Source organism: Pangasianodon hypophthalmus, chromosome 4 (genome assembly GCF_027358585.1).
Source record: "Pangasianodon hypophthalmus isolate fPanHyp1 chromosome 4, fPanHyp1.pri, whole genome shotgun sequence".
Classification (NCBI taxonomy): Eukaryota; Metazoa; Chordata; class Actinopteri; order Siluriformes; family Pangasiidae; genus Pangasianodon; species Pangasianodon hypophthalmus.
Window position 1 is genome coordinate 30,971,620 of NC_069713.1, and position 20,598 is coordinate 30,992,217.

A 20,598-nucleotide genomic window follows, 5' to 3' on the forward strand; every position below is an offset into this window, starting at 1 on the left:
TAGAGAAAAGATTGCCTTTAGTGCCTGATGTACTGCTATAGTATAAATAATAATCACATTATTAATAATATTAAGATGGATCACTTCATGCTTTTTAAAAATAGCACGGTAAAGGAGGACGACATGGCGACTGTGCTGCAATTAAGAATATTTCAATCACCCAAAAATGTATCCCATTTTTATCTACTTTAATTTAAAAAAAAAAAACAAAAACAGAATAAGGTTCCAGAGAACCAGAGAAACGAGCCTGTATAACATCTGACTTGGACGTCCATGTCGACTCTGTTCACACTGAAATGTACTGCAGTGGACGTTTTTCATATTTGGATTCCGCAAACATTTAAGCGAACATTTTCTGACCAATCAGAATCGAGAATTCAGCCACGCTGTGGTGTAACTCAGAGTAAAATCAAAATGGTGGTTTCTTCCAACCTTTAGATCTGAAAAAAAAAATTTCAGATCTAAAGAAACGCTACATAGCTTCCGCCCTCGACCTACTTCTTCCCAAATTTTTTCCACATCCAATGAAAAACGACGTCTCCGTGATTGACACATCCATCAGTCATACTAGCATTCCAACTAGGCCCTTTTGCCCTTCATTCAGCCCTCACACACTTCATCTGTCACGGGCTCGGTGTTAGCTATGGATTCAATCGGTCATATCAAAGGTGACACTTCCTTTGGGAAAAGAACTTTTACAGTAGCCTGAGTACAATACTGCATCTCTGCAACCCCATTTTAGACTTATAATGGAAAAGGACTATTATTAAACTCCTGTTTTTTTAATAGGACGCATGTTGGATAACGATAGAAAGTCAAAAATACACAACTGATATCACGTGGACCACGTGGACCACAGTGGCATTTAATGAACTACTGGCTATTAATTGTCATAACTGTCGGATTATAGATGCCAAATGAAGTTCCAAAGCCCAGTTTAAATCTCAATATGGTCAGATTTTTTAACAACCACATTAAAATAGTCAGCATAGCAATACTATTTATTAATTATACATTACAGATCAACATTACGCCTACCATCGCTGCTATTATTTTCTCCCAAATTAGCTGTTAATACTGGTAAAGGTAACATCACGTGTTTTACACGTTTTAGTTAGATTGTCTTATACCACGAAGCGCACATTTAGCAAAGGAGTGACTTGCTGGAGGGTTGTAAAAAATAATCTGGACCCTTTTTAAGGCTTAAGATCTTCAAATTGACCATTTTTGTGTAAACTATTGATTAAACGGAGCTCTGAACTGGCCCCTCAGCGGAAAAGCAAATTGTGGCTTGGAAAAGTGTGCCATATGCACCAGGAAAAAAACAGAAATAACTGCCTCGATTCAGAAAATCACAGCTCGTGTGTATAAAAGATGGTTACTCCTCAATAAAAATCCGCTTGCACAGGCTGCTTTTTATGATCCTATAAAAACTGCCATCTGTCATGGAGGACAGGATTCGCAGTGTGAAGTGAGGAGCTTTCGAGTGTCACTTTTTCGGAAAAGTGCGACACGCATCTGCCCGAGCTTCCTGCATAAAATCTCGGAGATTTGAGCAGTGCCGTTTCTAAAAGGGATTTTTGAATTTGCATGCTTTTGAAGCATTTTATCTCGCGTGTCACATCCAAAAAAACGTCAGTGCGCTTTTACTTTGACGGGTTTTGACAATGTTTTGGAAAGAACATGGAAGTCCACAGCAAAGTAAAAAAAATATATATATGTTCAATTCCGCTTATGCCAAAAAAAGTCGATCAAAAATATACTAACGTAGCTAAAAAGATTATTATTATTATTATTATTATTATAGATAATTGTTAATAATGTAATCAAATGGATTAGTCTGAGTGCAACAGCGCCACCAATGATCATAAGAAAAAATGCACAGAATGGTACGAAGAAGCAAAGTGCAAAGCTGGGACTGATTTCTTTCTAGCCCAAACTGTAGATTCATGCAGTGACAATGTTTTTATGTTTTTAGACATAATGGTAACAGACCATCAGCAGTGACTGAGAAGACGCATGTGAAATACGGTTGAAGAATGTAAAGTAATGAGTGTACAAAAGTTGCATTATTTACTCTATCATCCCTTTTTCCCAAAAAAAATGTGTTTGGAAGAGAAACTATAAGCAGATTTAGTAGATCTACAGATGACGAAACCATAACAGAATTGTTTGGTCTGCAGGGAAACACAACATGAAGCAAGTAGAGCATTACAGATTTGAAAAAAAAAAATAGAAAGTGTGAATGCAGCTACCTGTCTAGTTCTCCCCACTTCCTTCTCATTATACCATCAATGAGACCTCATAAAAGTGTGCGATTTTTACCTGATTTTTTCTCGTGCAACATTCATCAGTATTCTGAAAGCTATTCTGTTGGATTTTGTACACCCTTTAAAAAATTAACCATGGTTTTCAAACAGCATGACTGCAATCCCCATGACTAAGCCCGTACTATGATTTGAGTTGTACAACCTCTTGAGCTCTGAATGATTTAGACACGTGGTCTGCAATTTGCACGACGCTCAACTAGAGGATTTAAGCTTTCCCAATAAAACGTGCCTTTCCTGAGCAAGTACATTTGGTGGCTGGGAAGAAGAGTGCGTCAAATGGCCTTGCACTTATTTTCCTTGCTTATTACCAGACAGTGTAATTAGACATCAATATTCTGAGGCAGCGGTGGTTTAAAGGGACAGACAGATAAATATTTGCATATGGAAAACTGCATAAATAAGTAAGTAAATCAATCAATAAAAGAAAAATATTCTCGTGGATGTCTTACACCTCTCTGATTCCGGCAATGGTTTGACCCAAAGTGCAGGACAGTTCACAAACAGCTGTGGTATCATGGAACTAACGATATGAAGAATATATGCAGCCAAAACCTGCGACTGTTTATAAATTCATATAGAATTTGGAACGATTTAGCCTATAAGAATCTAAGTCTATGTATATTGCATTTTGTATTGCGTTTGTACGGAACCACTGATGCAACAAAGTGATAATTTTTTTTAATAAGGGATCGATTTCATGGCCACGAAATATTTTCAAATGTGTTCGAGAGAGAAATCAGTTGACCCAGGAACCTAAATACGCTAATGATGTCACATTTTACTTCAATCAAAGAGTTACGCATAAAGACATACTGGAGTCACTGGCATTGCGACATGGATACTGTACACCATTAGTGCATTTAAGCGAATAGACTTTTCCGCTTGTTTTCACCAAATAATTAATGGGAGACCATGAATTAAGTACGACATCCCATGACATATTAAATTGTGGACTTAGGCTGCACAATAGCCTAATAGCACATAATAATTTGTGGCCATGAGATTCAGAGTCTGTGGCCTTGTGGCCTCAATGTAATAAATCAATTGCATATTTATACAGACTTCATGGTGAATTGTGTGATGAGTACAGACAGGTCACATGTGCGTAAACCTGGTATGTGCTTTATTAAAGAGTCCATAGTCAAAATAAAAAGGGGCCAAAAGAAACAAGGTACTGAAATATTCGCTACAAAACAGTGGATATAAACAAACACACTAAACAAGAATGAACACGAAACAGGTGAACACATTAGGGCAACAAACCAGTGGCAGGACAGGGTAGAAGAAAAAAAAACAAAACAAAACAAATATGAACACTTAGTGTTCGTCATCGACCCATTATAGACATTTGAATTCCCTTAATTAAGAATACACTGCAATTAAATATCACAGCGTTGAATATTTTTATGGTGGAACATGCATGATATCTAAAAAAAATAGCCATGCTAAAAATACACACCACAGAAACTATTAAATGCATCATTGAACTCTATGAACTACACACCTACACGATGAAATGAGACCACAATATATGTGTGTTTGTGAATCCTCAACACACCAAGGTCATGCCTATTCAATGAGTTCAACACTCCTACCCACCAGATGGTCTCTCCAAAATAATAAATTAATAAAACTACAAGCGACTGTCCGATATTTCCCACTAGCACCCTGCTGCTCCATATTAATGATCTTATAGGGCTAGATGATGCTTTTGTGTTATATTAACAGCTGTTAGGATCAAAATGCATGCCAGATATCTTTTATTTCTATGAATCCTCAAGAATGGTTATGAATTATTCATCTGGCAGACGCCTTAATCCAAAGTGACTTACAAATCGTGTTAGTTCTATTTATCTAAGAAATGATGTGAGTCCTAGTTTTGACATTCCATCCTAAAAAAAAACTGTAATATATTTTTAAAGCTTGAAAAGGGCTTCTTTAAATTTTCCGTTATCAAAAAGAAAATTACAAAGTGGATTTTCTTTTGAACTGCAGCCAGACACAGATAGAACTGCATTACTCTGTAAACTTAAATATTGTTTGGTTTTAGAAGGTTTCAATAAAACAATTCCTCAATATTGATAAAATAAAGTAATAACTGGTATAAGTTAAAGATTACCAAGTTTTTTTATTAGTCATTTTTAGCCTTTTAGGACTACGTTATGATCGACTACGTTATGTTGATGTCAATAAGTTATATCGCCCTGGTGTCCCATAGAGATCTGGGTGTGGATCCACCACAACCCTGACCAGGATAAAGCACTTAATGAATGAAGGAATGAATAGATGTGAAATAGACATAGTCACCATGCAGCCTTGCACAAACCCAGATTTGAAAGTCTTCTAATTGAACTTCAGTCTCAGGTACACTGGAAGGTCCAGTGTCCGTACTACTGTTACTACTTTACTACTACTACTTCAGTTGTTGCTCAAGTACCAGAACTAGAGAGTCTGGCTGACCATTACCAATCGTCTTGTGTATACTTAATCCACCTTTAATGCTGTATGATTTTTTTGTCCAGATTTTGCTGTTGCTGGCAAAAATTGAAAATTGTAAAAGAATTCTTTGGTCATGATTTAAGCTCAGTGGTCTTAAAAGGCATAATGTAACAAGCTCATTGGCAGCCACTATGAGCAAAGATGGCCAACGACAAAGTTCTGGCAGAAACAGACATTTTTATTACAATCTCAGAGTGTGAGTGCTACTATGACAATTGTGTGAAATCCACCAATAGGAGGACAACACAAAACTCACGGGACAGCTACAAATATGGTAGTGGTGATGGCAAAACCTAAACAAAACATTAACGGACAGAAAACAGTATAATACAATATTACCTCAAGCTGATTAGCTAACTGAACGTCATAATGGCACATTTAAGCATTAACCTTTTCCAAATATTACACCATAAACTTTTACAGGATAAAATTGCGACTCAATAACACCACAAGATAATTTCGTATCCCTCAGAGATGATGATTATATGGTTCCGAAGAGATGAAGCTTAACAGTGGTTCCAAAACTGATAGGCCTGGGATTTGAACCACTAGGTCCACCACTTTCTTCAAAGCCATGGAGGATTCTCTGTTGCAATGCTCCATTGAACTCAGAATTTCAGTGTACAGCAACGGGCAAAGTATTTAGTGCCATAAAATGGATTCCAACCATTTTATTTATTGTCCCAAATCAATTTTAATCCAAATTTCATTCAAAATAAGAAGCTAAGTGCCTCACTTTTACCACTCCATCTGACACTGTGAGTTCAGGCTTTGACAGCCACCACTCGCTCGCTATAGGCACCTTCCTCTTAAGCTGCAATCTGTCTAAGTACCCTTGCCACTTCAGTGTAGTTTGAAGAAAGGTCGACAAACAGGGATTACGTGGGTCTGTGTGGTCACGTGGTCTCGACCCGTGCCACCTGGAGAGATGTCATAACAAGTGAAAGCTATCAAGTGGGAATACGGCTAAAAGAGAAGGTGTTGGAGTGAGTCCTCTTGGCTGGCTGCAGAGTGAGGATCTCGGTGTATATAATGCCACAGCAGCTGCTCGGTGTGTATGGGGAGGTGAACCTTTAGCCTCAGCTGTCACTCACCTGTCCTCAGTTCTGCACACAACCTTGGTATTGTTCCTGCAGACACCAAACGGGTGTAGCTGGGGAATATTTCAGATCAGATTTGTGTGGCTTCAGAGGTCAGAGACAAGCTTCAATCTTGCCTTCATGAATTATTTTACAATAAAAATGAACTTAGTGAAGGTATAACTTTTTAAACTGACCTTGCAGAATATAACAGAATATATCCCCTGTTTGTTATCTTTGAACTTATAGTTGTCCCAAAACCAATTTGAAGCAGTGAATCAATCTTAAAGGAAGGTTCTTTGAAAAAAAAGAACCTTAAATTCCCAAAGCAATTCTTCCCCATGCAAACAAAGATGATGATGAAAAATATCAATGAAAATTACAAATTTATTGCTCCATTCAAAGTGTGATGCTGCCCAGTATTCCGAGGATAGGATCCACTGTGACCCTAACAAGGATTGGTGGCACTGTGGTGGAGCAGGTATTGTTGGTGCCTCACAACTCTGGGGTTTAATCTTGAGCTCCACTTTCGAGATAACTGGCTGGTTTAAATTGCCCCCTAGTTGAGAATTGCTCCGCAATAGATCCAGGGTGTATTCCTGCCTCATGCCCAGTGGTACCAGGATTGGCTCTGGATCTGTCAAAACCCAGAGCGGTTAAAGTGGTTACATAAGGAATAAAACACTTGGAAATGTTTTATCAATGATCAAAAGACCCCAAAGTTGAATGTTTTCCTGTAACATCATGTCTTGAACTGTTTTATTCATCTTAAACCACAGCAAATTTCCAACAATTAAATTTTTTACATCAAAGAATAACATGTCAACTTACATTATAGCACCCAAACAGTCATTCACAAGCCTTTCTTTTCTCTCTCTCTCTCTCTCTCTCTCTCTCTCAGTTAATGATACATACAAAAGAAATTGTACACTCATTTTAAGAGTCACAGAAAGGGGGTTGGGTGTCGACAATCATTTAATCAGTCATTTCATCATTTCATCAGTAGCATAATGAGAATAATAGGAAAACACGCAAAACGGCACTTTGATATCAGATTTAAATCGTTTTGGAGGTCAGCGTGGTCTGTAGCCTCAACTAGCAGAATTTTATTGATATATGCTAATGCACTCTCCTGCTTTTCTCAGCACCATTAAGTATTAAACTATTCATAGGCAGAATATAAGATATACAGTTCGAAATGCTTATGAACTCTACGGGGGAACTGCAAATTCAGCGATTACAGAGAGAATTTAAAGAACTTGTTCAGTTTATCCAAGTAACAATGACCAGGCCATGCATTTGTATCCCCATTGTTTTTGAATGGAAATTTATACATAAAAAAAAAAGAATTCAAAGAAGACAAAAATGAAACATGGGTGTATCCTGAAACAAAACAAGAATCCAAAATGTAAGTCAAAAATTAACAGGAAATGGTTTGAAAACCAAGTTTTGCCATGACCCTGTCAGTCCCCAGAGCCGTTCTAAAGAATTCTACATGTCTCTGGAGCTGAACTGGAGCAATAAACACTGTTCTACCAAAAGATATTCCCTTAGTTGCTGTTTTGATGATTGTGGTGGAGAGCACTGTCTAACACATTGCTCCCATTGGTGCTCCATTACATTGGGATCTGGTGACTGTGAAGGCCATAGCATATGACTTACACCATGTTCAACCTCATCAAACTATTCAGATAGTCCTTGTGTCCTGTAGATGGAGATGGAGTCATCTTGCAAGAGAGGATAGAAGTGTGTCTTTATAATTTTTTTGTCTTGAATTTGTCCTAAAGGGATATAAACTTTTGCACCCAACCTAGAGTAGATCTTTGTTAGCATTCCTATATAGAGAGGCCAAATCAACAGTGATAAGTTAGTTATTTAAAATAAAATGACTATGTGCTCAAGTACAGTGTATTTTCTGGTGCTGGTGATGGTGTTGGTGACATGGAGCTGAAAGAGCAGAGGTCAATGTAGGTCAAAATACTTCTGAGAGAAATGATGAGCATTGGGAATAGGGGTAAAGGATTGCTGGCGCGCACAGAGCGAGAACTGTATTACAGTAGTAATGAGTCAGCAGGGAGGAAAACGCCATGCTGAGAAACGGCGACAGTGAGAACTGTGAGAAACAAAGCCATAGGACAACTGCATGACAAGGTTCTCGCCAAGGGAGCTGCTCTGTAGGAATGCAAGTGTGAGGAAAAGGTCAGGTGGGAGATTGGGATCAGAAAGGTCAGCTTCACAGTTATTAGACCACCACGGCGACATTGGGTCATGCACTTGATATTCGGTCCCACCACCTGCGAGATATTGCTCATCCATATTTAACAGATGTGCTACGAGAAATCCTAATTCTGAGAATTTGTACATGATCCATGGAGAAACCGGGAGCACAATATGGCAATCTTCATATGTGTCAGTGTGATTAGGGTCAGACATTTTCCAAATGGTCTTGAAAGAAAACATCTTTGCCCTACAGGTAAACATAAATGAGTGATGTATCATCTGTGAACGAGTTCACTCTTTCACTCGACTTATTTAGTTGAATATGAGAGCCTCATATATATATGAGGGTCTTTTCTTTTTAATAGATGTAGACAATGCCATTACTCTTGCTTAATCAAAGTGATTCCATGGAAACCTCTGTTCCGCATCTGAGTTGTTCATTAGCATGAACTGTGAGATGTGTGTTTGACTCTCAGCTGTGCGTATAAACCAGGATGACAGGTAGGATCTGTACAAAGTGGGTCAGCAGAGACGATCAGATTTCAGAATAAATGAAAATACTATACACTCACCGATCACTTTAGTAGGAACACCTGTACACTTATTCATTCATGCAATCATCTAATCAGCTAATCGTGTGGCAGCAGTGCAATGCATAAAATCATGCAGATACGGACTAGCGGCTTCGGGCAATGTTTACATCAACCATCAGAATGGGGAAAAAATGTGATCTCAGAGATTTTGACCATGATTTATGGTGCCGGACGGGCTGGTTTGAGTATTTCTGTAACTGCCGATCTCCTGGGATTTTCATGCACAACAGTCTCTAGAGTTTACACAGAATGGTGCAATAAAGAAAAAACATACAGTGAGTGGCAGTTCTGCAGACGGAAATGCCTTGTTAATGAGAGAGCTCAACGGAGAATGGCCAGACTGGTGCAAGCTGACAAAAAGGCTACAGTAACTCAGATAATCACTCTGTACAACTGTGATGAGCAGAAAAGCATCACAGAATGCACAACACATTGAAACTTGAGGCAGATGGGCTACAACAGCAGAAGACTTCGTCAGGTTCCACTTCTGTCAGCCAAGAACAGAAAGCTGAGGCTGCAGTGGGCACAGGCTCACCAACACCGGACAGTTAAAGATTGGAAAAACGTAACCTGGTCCGATGAATCTCAATTTCTGCTGAGGATCACAGATGGTAGGGTCAGAATTTGGCACCAACAGCATGAATCCATGGACCCAACCTGCCTTGGGTCAACAGTCCAGGCTGGTGGAGGTGGTGTAATGGTGTGGGGAATGTTTTCTTGGCACACTAAATAAATCCTCTAGTAAAAGTTGAAGTACAGCTTCAAATTCTTCACTCAAATTAAAGTAGAAATCCTCAAATCACACCCTGATTTTAATTACAGATGGGAAATTAGTCCCTGTTTCACCAAGAAACCAAGATTAGCTAACACTAACAAACAACAGCATCATTCCTACTCTCTGAAACGTTAGCTAGCATGAAAGGAAATGACCGTACAAACTAGGTGAATGCTAATCGCTAGCCATCACAATACAAACTTCAGTGATAAATACAAAGTGTACGTAGCAGAAGACAGATTACAGTGATAGGTATTATCTTTGTAAGTCTATTTTCTTCCTATAACCTGGTCACGTTATCAGGCAGCTACATACTAACGCACACACAGACAGTTAGTAAACTCAGGATTGAACCCTGGAGCTGTGAGCGCCAAAAAAAAAGTACTTAACAAAAGTAACATTATTATGTACATGCACTTAAAATTCCATTAAAGAAAGCTGTTGGGAAAAAAAAACGCACAAAGCAAAACACCTCAGTAGCAAAGCGTCCAGTTTTTCTCGCAGTAATGGATCTCTTGAAGTAATTGTTTTTCAATATCACACTTTTGGTCATTTCTTTCAAAATCTCCCACAAAGGCATCAATTATCTCAAATGGCCTGCTTCGTTAAAGTGAGAATCAGTGCCTTATGTGCACTTCCTGTTTAATAGCTCCTGTATTTACTCCTGTCCTGTTTTTTTTTCTTGGTGTTTTTGACCCTGACTGAACTGTGTTTGTCTGACCATGACTCATATTGGATTTGCAATTAGGATCCAGTCAATACATCCAGCACTTGGAACTTCACTCCAGCATGTTGTCTCTCTGTTGCCACACTGCTTCATCATATAGTAGTGTGTATTAGTTTGCAATTGTTCTGCTGTTTGCTCTTGGTGTTGTGCCACCAATGTACTGCAAATAATGACTCACACTGCACTTGTAGGCTTATTTTTTTTCATATAGGCACTTTTTAAGTCAATATAGCTGACAGAGTAGAAGATGTGATAGAAATAAAATAAGAGATAGGAATTCAGAACCTCATGTCTTGTCCTACGTTAATAATTGGGGCTCCCATGTGGCGCAACAGAAAAGCGTTGTCTGGAAAACACCCTGTTGTCAGGATGGGAGGGGTGGCATACTCTCTCTCTCTCTCTCTCTCTCTCGCGACAATCTTGTCATGTTTGCGGAAGACGATAGATAGCGCTTTCCTCCGAGTGTGTTACACCACCCTGTGATGCAGCAGGAGCAGCAGTTCGAAAAGACGTTGTCACCTTTCTCAGAGGAAGCACGTGTCTCGGACCATTCATCTTCCCTGTCATACGGGGAAAAGAAATTGGCAGGCGACCAAATTGGGGAGAAAACTGGAGTTGGAAATGTTGGTCAGTTGGACAGACTAAAAGATTAAAGTGCCGCTGCATCACTCTCTTTTGAAAAAAGATGAAGCAAGGGCTAAATCTCACTGCACCATTATCAGCACAGCATTGTGGATAATCTAGCTAACTGTTAACCAACGTGAAAATAGAGTAACATGTCAATGAAAGAAGATAAAACTAAAAAAAAAACATTACAAAATAAATTCACCGAAGCTCGCATGTTAATGATGAAGATTACTATACAAGTCGTTCAAAGTCGGAAGATAAGTTACATTTTTAAAAAAATGTCAATGTGTCCAGGGTTTCAAATTTTTCATAAACGCTTTGAGCTCTGAAGACACTGATGTTGTGGTAGGGGAAGAAAATACACATGTAAGTCACCAATTATTTGTAACTTTCGTGGCCCACGAGACCGAAATCAACCTAATTAGAAAGTAATCACAGTTTTCCATTCCCTGCTGGCTTTAAAACTGCGTTTCCCCAATTACCTAAGTGTCCTTACGCTGCACTTTATAGTGTTTTCCTGCTCGTTTAACTTCACAAAAGGCTCATTAATGAGCTGAGGAGTTAAATCACGTGTTATATATAAGAGGTGGTGAAATATATTCTGTGTTTGCACATTAAACTGAAAATGGAGTGGGCCAACCCCGTGTGCGTGAGGTCGTCTGCCTCTTTTCAACAGATGAAGAACTTTATTAAACAGTAGACCCATCACACTCAGGAGCACACCTCTTGGGTCTCATAGCGGTGCGAAAAGCGAGCGTGCGCTCTGTTTGAATGAGAGATGATTTTTTCCAGCGCTGTGAGTACACAGTGATATTGCACAAAACGAATGAATAGAGCATGCATCATTTATCATAGGCTAAATATAGAGTCTAAAATGGCGTGTGTGTGGCTCAAATGACCAAGTGTGGCTCCTACGTGGCACATAGTTTCAATGTTCCCCAATTCCTTATTTATTACACCTCCATATTGTTTATCCAACGCATTTTCAGGTCATTTATTCCTCTATACTGTATATGTCTTATATTTCCTGTAAATAATGAACTCTCACCAGGAAATGTTTTATTTTGCATAAATGTGTGTTTCATATGATACCAGAAATAAAGAGGGTTAACTCTTTATGTTCTGTTGCTCTTTTTGTTCAGCGCTGCTGAATTCTCGATTCTGATTGGTCAGAACACGTTGATTGATTTATCTATAACAGCAGTTCCAGCTGCAAGGTTTATATTCTATTACGTTATCCTTTCTCATATTGTCTAATAATTGTTGATAATGTGGTGACATTTTCTGTTGATAATGTGGTGACATTTATTTAACATTTATGAAAGGAATCTCTAGTGTCACTGCTCTGTGACGGTCAGTTTTCCACCACGGGGGGGTCTTCAGGACAGAGGCGTTAACGCTTTGTGGTTTCTTGATAACATGAGAAGTCTTATCAACTTCGAGAAAGAATAAAAAAAAAAAAACTGAGGCCGGTGATTGAACAGCTGTTTATAGCCGCTATAACATAAGTGACAACAGGAAATGTAACTATAAATGGATACAAATTACAGTAACGGTGTCTCTGTCATTGAATATTTTCCTATAACTGTGCATTATTGATAGCACATTATTAGAGCTTCATGATGATTTACGAATATGGGCTTGATAGAAACTGATACTGTAAACTTGTTGGCTCGTTTTGAGCTCAAACCCGGCCCAAAAGGGTTAAAAACATTTTTTGACGATTGGGAAAGCAATTGTAAGAATACTCCAGGCAGGATCTGCTGACTGCCCAAGCAGGAAAAATTAAATGCTTACATCTTAGAAATTGCTCAGTGGTGCATTTAATCAAAGGGCATTGAATTTAGTTTGTTCTGAAATGCTGATGTACGGTTTTTGGGCCGAGAATTTGGATTAGGACGAATGAGATATTTATTGACTGACTCTGGTACCTGTAGCCTGAATGCAATTTCTCTTTTCTTTTTTTTTTCTGTTATAAATACACATTCTTTGTTTTCTGTACCCATGCATGTGGCCTTGGGATTTATCAGGCACATCTCTATTACACAAATTGTGGTTTCTTTTCACTCTATAGGAACATACGGTTAAGAATAAACTCTGTGGAAATCTGAGTCAAACAGCCTGTACACTATATATTCATTGTACAGCTATTGTGTAAAAAAAAAAAAAAAAAAATCTATAAAAATTCTGTTGTACTTCCTTCTTTACATTCTGGCGCTCCAGGACAGTTTCCTTTGGAAACTGTGGAATTGGCAAAAACTGAACTGGGGTTTAGATGAGCTAAAAAAATATGAATTCCTTTGCTATTCACTACTTTGGAAGTTGAAATTTTCTGAGAACTCAGAGTCTTAATAATTTTTATTAATACTTCTTAATGCGTAGCTCGCAGAATGTTTGTTTGGCAACGAATGCTAAGTGTATTTATAGTATAATTTTAGTTGTATGCTATCTTTTTCTTAGCAATTTTTTAACATATTGAAAGAAATATTTGTATCCCCTACGATTTTGTTTCGTTTACGTTGTCTTTACATTGTATAAAACAACTTCTTTGTGAAAGCTAGCTAGCTAGCTAGCTAGTTTATACTCTGCGCTGATGCTTGCCAGTTGCTTAGCCACAGATTTCTGAACACTAGAACTGCAAAAAGTATTGCATATTTACTTTCCTGTGTCGAAATTTCTTAGGGTCACAATCAGAGTTGCATCCAACGTCATGCCAGTATTTTCATGAGAAAGTTCTGTGTATTCAGAGCAGGGTTACGCGGCTGCTTAAGTCGATTCAGATTACTAGTGTATTATTTAGCATATAGTTAAATAGGTACATAGTTACAGGGTATGGAGTTCACTCCAGTGAGGTTGCCAGATATTTCTTGAGAAGAAGTATCGGAGAAGGGGGTTTAATCTTTAAACACACACTTGCCTTTAATCCCGAAAAAAGTTCAGGGATAGAAAATGCAGACTGAAAAATGAAATCGCTGTCAAATGCAATACAAAAGTAAGAGACGGTTTAACAATGGAAAAAAAAGAATAATAAAATGATATATGAATGAGAAGATGAAGATGGAAAGCACTGAAATAAACATCTAATAGGAGTCTAGTTATATTGCCAATATATCGCTGCACGAATAGTTCTAGCTAATTCTCACGATTATCACTGCAAATTTGTTTTCATTTAACATCAGTGTTATTTGTGAGTGTAGAGAATAGCACTTGATCCAGCACATCCTGTTATTTTGCATTGTATTTATTTATTTTTATTTTACATCGAAATCGAAAGCACTAAATGAGCTTTCTATCTTAAAACCATCTGGGGAAATGATTGTTGTCATTGTAGCACAAATGGTGTGACGGAAACCATTAGTACAACAAATTACACATTTCAGGGCTGTTAATTTTGGCACCTTCTCCTTAGAACTTGCTAAATACTGTACATTACTGAGATTTCTGTTAATAGAAATGTAAATATAAGATGGATTTGGGTTAGAAAATTGTCTACATTTGATTTTTTTTTTTTTTTTTTGGCTGCCTGCCTGCACTATTCAAAAGTCACGTCCACGTTGTTATTGCAGTTTCACAAGTCGTGAGGCCTTTTATTTTTCTCCTGAAATGCTCTTCAATTTCAAGTGGGCTACTTACACCATACAAAGGGAAAAAAAATATATTAATCCCACATGCCTTTGCAGTTCCAAGACCTTGTTCATTTTCCTTCTTTGGGAGGGAGTGAAAGAAATCAACTCTTCAGTCAGAGTAGATAAAAGGGCAGGAAAATGAGAAGAGAAATGTTGTATACGGCTGCTGTTACTGCGTCGCTAGGCTGGAATCACACCTCAAGCAGCTCGTTTTTGAGACATCTCTTTTCTGCTTGCGCTTTTATCTTCTGCATCGTAGAAAATTTCAAACCCAACACAAATTGGTGCTTGGGGAAAACATATTGACACGGATGGAACATTCAAGCGATTAGAACAAAAATCCAAAGAACTATACAGTTCGCAATCTTTGCAATCTGTATCAAATACATATTTGTGTGGATTTTTACACCTTTTTCAGCATCACTAAACCAATGGATTGCTTTGTTTCGAATTGATTTGATTCCTTCGTTCGGTTTCTAAAGCTCTTAATAACCTGGCGTGTTTATACATCTCTTAATGTCTGACAGGCTGTGTTCTAAATCGAGTTTTAACATCGTCAAGTGCTGCCTTAATGAACATCCCAAGGGTAGAGCACGGGCAAAAAGAAAAGCGGCGAAGCTGCATTCCTAATGCTGTAAAATCTGGAACACATCTCCTCGAGAGATTTGGCAGTCTCATCTTTATTCCTGAGCATTTAATCGAACTGTTATTTTATAATAATTACATTGGCACAATTTGAATGTTTCCTTTTCTTCTGCACAGGGTATGTCATTTGTCACTGTTCTTGCAACATCTATTTGTTTAATTCAAATCCACCCTCTTCTAACCTCACTAGTAGGAAAAAAAAAACGGATTGCAAGCAAATTGCGTGAGAACATTTCGTAAACGTGGGTTGTACTGGGTCTTTAATCTGAAAGCTCTGAGAAGCAAGAATTCAAGGCTGTATCACAAACCTAAATAGTATAGATAGTAGATAGCATTGATGTACTTAAGTACAGTACACTAGTATGTTATTTGGAACAAGGCCCAAACTGGAAGATCTAATTATATCTGCTGTCATTATGTGACTTTCACACTATTACTGAGTATGGCATGAAAGAGCAAAACTTCTCTCCTTTAACAAGATCTTGTCTTTTTAGCTACAGCAATAAAGTTTTCTGCATACTATGCTCCTGAAGTGTGTGTATCCGTCTCGCTATCTACTAAACCACTTGCTTTTGTGGCTTAACTGATTGTTAAGAAGAAAAAAAAAATGGCGTCCACCATCTTTAGCCATAAACCACTTTATAATAAAGTATCTTTAGTTCTCAGAAACTATACAGCAATAACTAGCCATGCACTTATCTGTAGTATGTTTGAGGATGATTATGATTATTTTTGGTGAAGATTATGATAGATCTTTCATATAACTACATCAAGTTGTAGTGTGTGTGTGTGTGTGTGTGTGGGTGTGTGAAAGAGAGGCAAAGCGAGCATGTATTTGGAGATATTGAGATGGGTCGGTGTGTTTGTGTGCTTAGAAAGCTCATTTCTCAATACACTTGTACTTTTCGGATTCATTTGTTAATCAGCAGTCCTTTCCTCCCCGCGGGAAGCCTAATGACCTCCCATTAGATTCCTTCACACACAGACTCTGTACTAAATATGCAAATGCAGATGTAAATGAAATTAAAAATAAATTATCAGCATAGTAGAAAATATTGTGCATCGTGTTGCAGGTCTGAGATGAATCTATGACTGTGTTTCAGTTACCTACTATATATAGGAACATTGCGGTAAATTGAATAAAATAAATAAAATTGAAGCAAACAAGGCTTCCGAAACGCTTAAACTGTTAAGTAAGGAATAAAACACTTGGGGCATGCTGTTATAGGAAAATAATCAACAACAGCCTGGTGTGATGAGGCCCAAAGTATGTTTTATATCCCTTATATCAACAATTACATTTTTCTTACTTATTAATGAATGGCATGTCATACTTTTTATCCATTTAATGCTACATTTAATGTTGTGAAACATCCACGAAACAAGTTCGCTCCTGCTATAACTTATGTTAGAGCAGCTATAAACAATCATTCCTTCACCAGCCTAATAAAATGCAGCTTGTCAAACTTTAAAACACAAACTTCTCTGTCATGAGGACTTTCCCATGGAGGAAAAACTCACAGAAAATATTCTTCCTCGTTATATAGCAAACTTTTTTAATCCGTTTATTATTAAACTTTGATTATGTGGAACATCCGCCATACAAGTCCTTGTGTAAGCTGTTACTATAGAAACTTCATCGTAACATTAATAAGACAAAAAAAAAAGGTTACAACAGGAGCTCTGCTTGTTACAAAGCGCTGACACTGGAGACTCCTTCCAAAAATGCAATATATCAAATCTTAGCGTCCGCTCTACACATTGTGTAATTTGTTACTATAGAAACGATAATGTATTAGAATGGGCACATTAATATAAACCTGTGATTTGATCACAAAAAAAAATAAAAAATCCTACGCAGATGACCTGTGAATTGATCAACACCTACGGACCAATCAGAATCGAGAATTCACTTCAGTATATGTACATGATATCTGATTTTACTAGCTAATCATAGCTAGTAGCTAATTATCACATTAGCAAACTGTTAAGGGCTTGTTTTTTTTTTTTCACATACGCACATATACTGACGAACAAAGCAGCACAGAGATTCTTTAAAGTGAAGATCTTCTTCCAGTGATTCCCAGTTCAGTGGGTTTTAAACACTAATGCGTTTCTGTGAGACGTCGACCTGTACGCCGAACGTTTTATAATTCATCCTGCAGCGATAGTATCAGAAAATATCAGAAAATATACTATGGAAACTTAAAACAGACTCGTTCTTCTTCCCAGAAAACCTGGCAAATGTGTTAATGTATTATGTAAAAGTGTGATGCCGAGCGAACGTGGCGTGGACAGTTGTGAAGAGGATAATTTGCGAGCCATTACACATCCACCGCTTTCCTGTGGCTTTCGATGAATATTTCATGAATATCACCGAACGCTCCTAAATGACGAGTGTGTTTACTACTAAAACTCATGGAAATTAATGGAAGGTGTTTGTGCGCCCAACATTTGTTGGTTAATGTTCCAAAGTTCCTCTGATGAAGCTACAAAAGTTACACTGACAAAAGGAGCTATCTACATATATTATGATTTAGTGTTAAAGCTCCAGTGAACATAAATCCATGTTCGTCTTTTAATTAGATTAATGTGTGCACGATATGTAGCTTAAATTACGAATAATTGCACACACATTCTTACACGCCTATTATCAAAACCTAAATCGCATATATTAATCTTTATAATTAACATGTGATCTTTAACATGTGATCCAAGATTTATTTTGAGTTTTTGTTTACTTTAAATTTCTTTCTTCGACACGCTGGTTTATTTTCACTTTGGTTAACAGTTTCCTACTCGTGATACCGCACTGATAGTGGCGCCAGTAGGATTTTGTCCTTGCTTCATCTCATGTAGAGCGATGCAGCGGCGCTTTAGTCCTTTAGTCTGTCCAGCTCTCTCACTTCTTCTTGTGTACAAGCTCAAACAAATCAGCTTCCAGATCTTTCATGCTAATACCTCTGGTCACGTCGTAATTCATCACGACTGTGTCATATACAGTATCTGCACTGCATTCTGGGAATTTGAGTCCAATATTTACCTTCACCACTCCTTCTAGGTTGGATTTCAAAATAAAAAGTGAGAACAGAACATCTTGCTCTTTTTCTTTTACAAGCTAGCAGCAAAGCAGCAGCCAAACTTCACACCTAACCTTCATAACTAACCTACATATTTACTCCATTTGGTCAAATGTTTCTCCCAACTTAAGTAGATAGCAGAAGTGCTAACATTGCTTACAAGAGAATCATAGAGAGAAAAAATGTAACCCCAAAAACCCTAACACGTGTTGGTGTACAAGACAAGACTGCTTCTCCATTTTTATTTTTAACCAACTAAAGAGTCCATGGTCCTGCTTTCTAGATTTCAATTGGCTCACAAGAAATTGTGGTGAATTAACAGGTCAGAGTTCACCTAGTTAAAATCCACGCAAAGCAAAAATAACAGCTACCAGAAGCAAATGTAAAGCAAATCTTTCATGTCCTCTGTCCTTTCCCCTTCGGTGAATTTGCGTTTTCATCACACAAATTATATTTATATGTTTGGTCTGATCACTGATCTAGCTTAAAAAAGTTTTCAAGTCTTTAGTATCTTTGTAGTAAGGGGTCAAAAGATGTTGGCACCACTGAGGTAGCAGCCTGGTCTTGTATTAGTTGAGTGTTCCCAAAATGGACACCTTGTGGACATACGTTGTATATTACCTACAGGATTAAACAATCCAAAATATACACATTTATTTCAGGTTTTGTTTTAGTTTCATCATAATTTTTCTTGTTTTTTTTAAACGTCTGATAGAAAGATAAAACTAACACAAGTTTGCTATGTTATTTCATTTTAATTATCTTACTAAACTTTAATAATACACCTCTAAAGTTTTCCAAAGAAAGTTATGTTTCACTGATAATAAGTCTTTCATTACTGAAGTCTTGCTGTGCTAAGAATCCGAGCGACACAGTACTGACCCTGGTGCAATGCTAATTACAAGCAGCATGTCCGCAGCCTATTAGTGAAGCATACACAACGCTAATTACAAGGTCAAGGCATGTGACTACAGAAATGGGAACATTTTAAACAAGATGTCCCATTAACTCATTTTGGATTTACACCATTACATTACAATTTATGGTAAACAAACCAAGCGAATTGTTAGCGTGTAGGAGTGAAAGCTAGCCTTGTTTTTTTTTTATTGTTTTTTTTCATTTGGATGGCTCTTTAATTAGCTTTTCTCTCTGTACCACAATCACAATTATTACATCCAACCCAAGCTTCTTTCCTGGAAGAGGATGGAAAAGAATTGATGATGCCATACAATCATACAATGCATTCAAAGATTGTTAATTACGGCAAAAATAAATAAATAAATAAACAAACAAGACAGGCTGGAGCATCCCAAAGTGCTGAAGGGATAAACATTAGCACTGATCTGTTTCCGAGGTTGAGGTTTTGATGTTGGTCCGTGTTTTGGGGGCTGGCCCAGAGAGCAGCTTCAAAGTTTTGGAAAGCACAAATGAGAGCATGATGGGAAGTGGTGGTTGTAATGGTGGAGCTCATTAGCGGACCTGAAATGCACTTGGGGTTTTTTTTGGAGACGACGATCATTCTGCTACCTGACCAAGTGCTGCTCTCATAAAGCAGGGATAGCTTTTAACATGCAAGGGTACACAGTGCTAATGAAAAGAAGTGCATCGGTCTAGGTGAGCTCTCAGATGGATTTCATACAGCCTGTAGTTTCAGAAAACAAACTATATCTCGTGTTAAGCGTACAATGAACAACTATAGGTACTGCATAGAGCTTTATCTGGTGACGTTTAATACTTTATGTTTACCTCTACCACAGGGCTGTTGAATTCTCGATCCTGATTGGTTGTTAACATTTCTATGGTAACAACTTACACGGCGACTTATAGGTGGATGCTGTGCATAAAAGTGTTTGTAGCTGTTGATATGGTGGCGTGTCCTTCGAAGAGATGTTTATTTAGGATTTTTGTTAGGAGTCTTCAGGAGTTTGCGCTTCCTGGTGAGGGAACAACTGTTTATAGCTGTTATAACACAAGTGGTAACACGAACTATTTTGTTCTGTGGACGTTCCAAAACGTTAAATATGTGACCGTAAGCGGTTAAAAAGTATGTGATGTTCTTTAATCAGTAAGAAATTGGTAGGGTTGACAAATTTCTATGGTACAGTATAAGAGAAATAAAACACTTTAACTGGTAACAATAACCCCAAAGTTATATAGCTTCATGTTCACACCACCCTGTCTTTGATTATTTTCCTATTCCAGCACAACTTTAAGTGTTTTATTCTTTACTTACTAGGATTATCAACTGAATGTTGTGCAAAATACATGGCATGATAGCTATACAACATGGTATAATGGTCTTTTAGTCTTACTGTTACGAATATTATAGAAATAAATGAAGAAGATGGTGAAACGTAACCGCCGAATGCCGGAGAAAACTGTTTGGAAAATACAAGG

At 37.7% G+C, this 20,598-nt stretch overlaps 1 protein-coding gene across 5 annotated transcripts in view; it reads right to left on the reverse strand.

The window, feature by feature from the left end:
- Positions 1 to 4,490: 4,490 nt before the first annotated feature.
- LOC113540096 (cytochrome c oxidase assembly factor 1 homolog) overlaps positions 4,491 to 20,598 on the reverse strand; it is an 88,958-nt gene continuing 72,850 nt past the window's right edge. For 2 of the 5 annotated variants that reach the window (XM_053233110.1, XM_053233111.1), the window contains exon 6: positions 6,311 to 6,545. In XM_053233110.1, coding sequence (XP_053089085.1) covers positions 6,419 to 6,545 — 127 coding nt within the window. In that variant the 3' untranslated portion in view covers positions 6,311 to 6,418. Of the gene's footprint in view, positions 6,546 to 20,598 lie in introns of all 5 variants that reach the window. The other 3 variants (XM_053233112.1, XM_053233109.1, XM_053233107.1) reach the window with 3 other exon arrangements.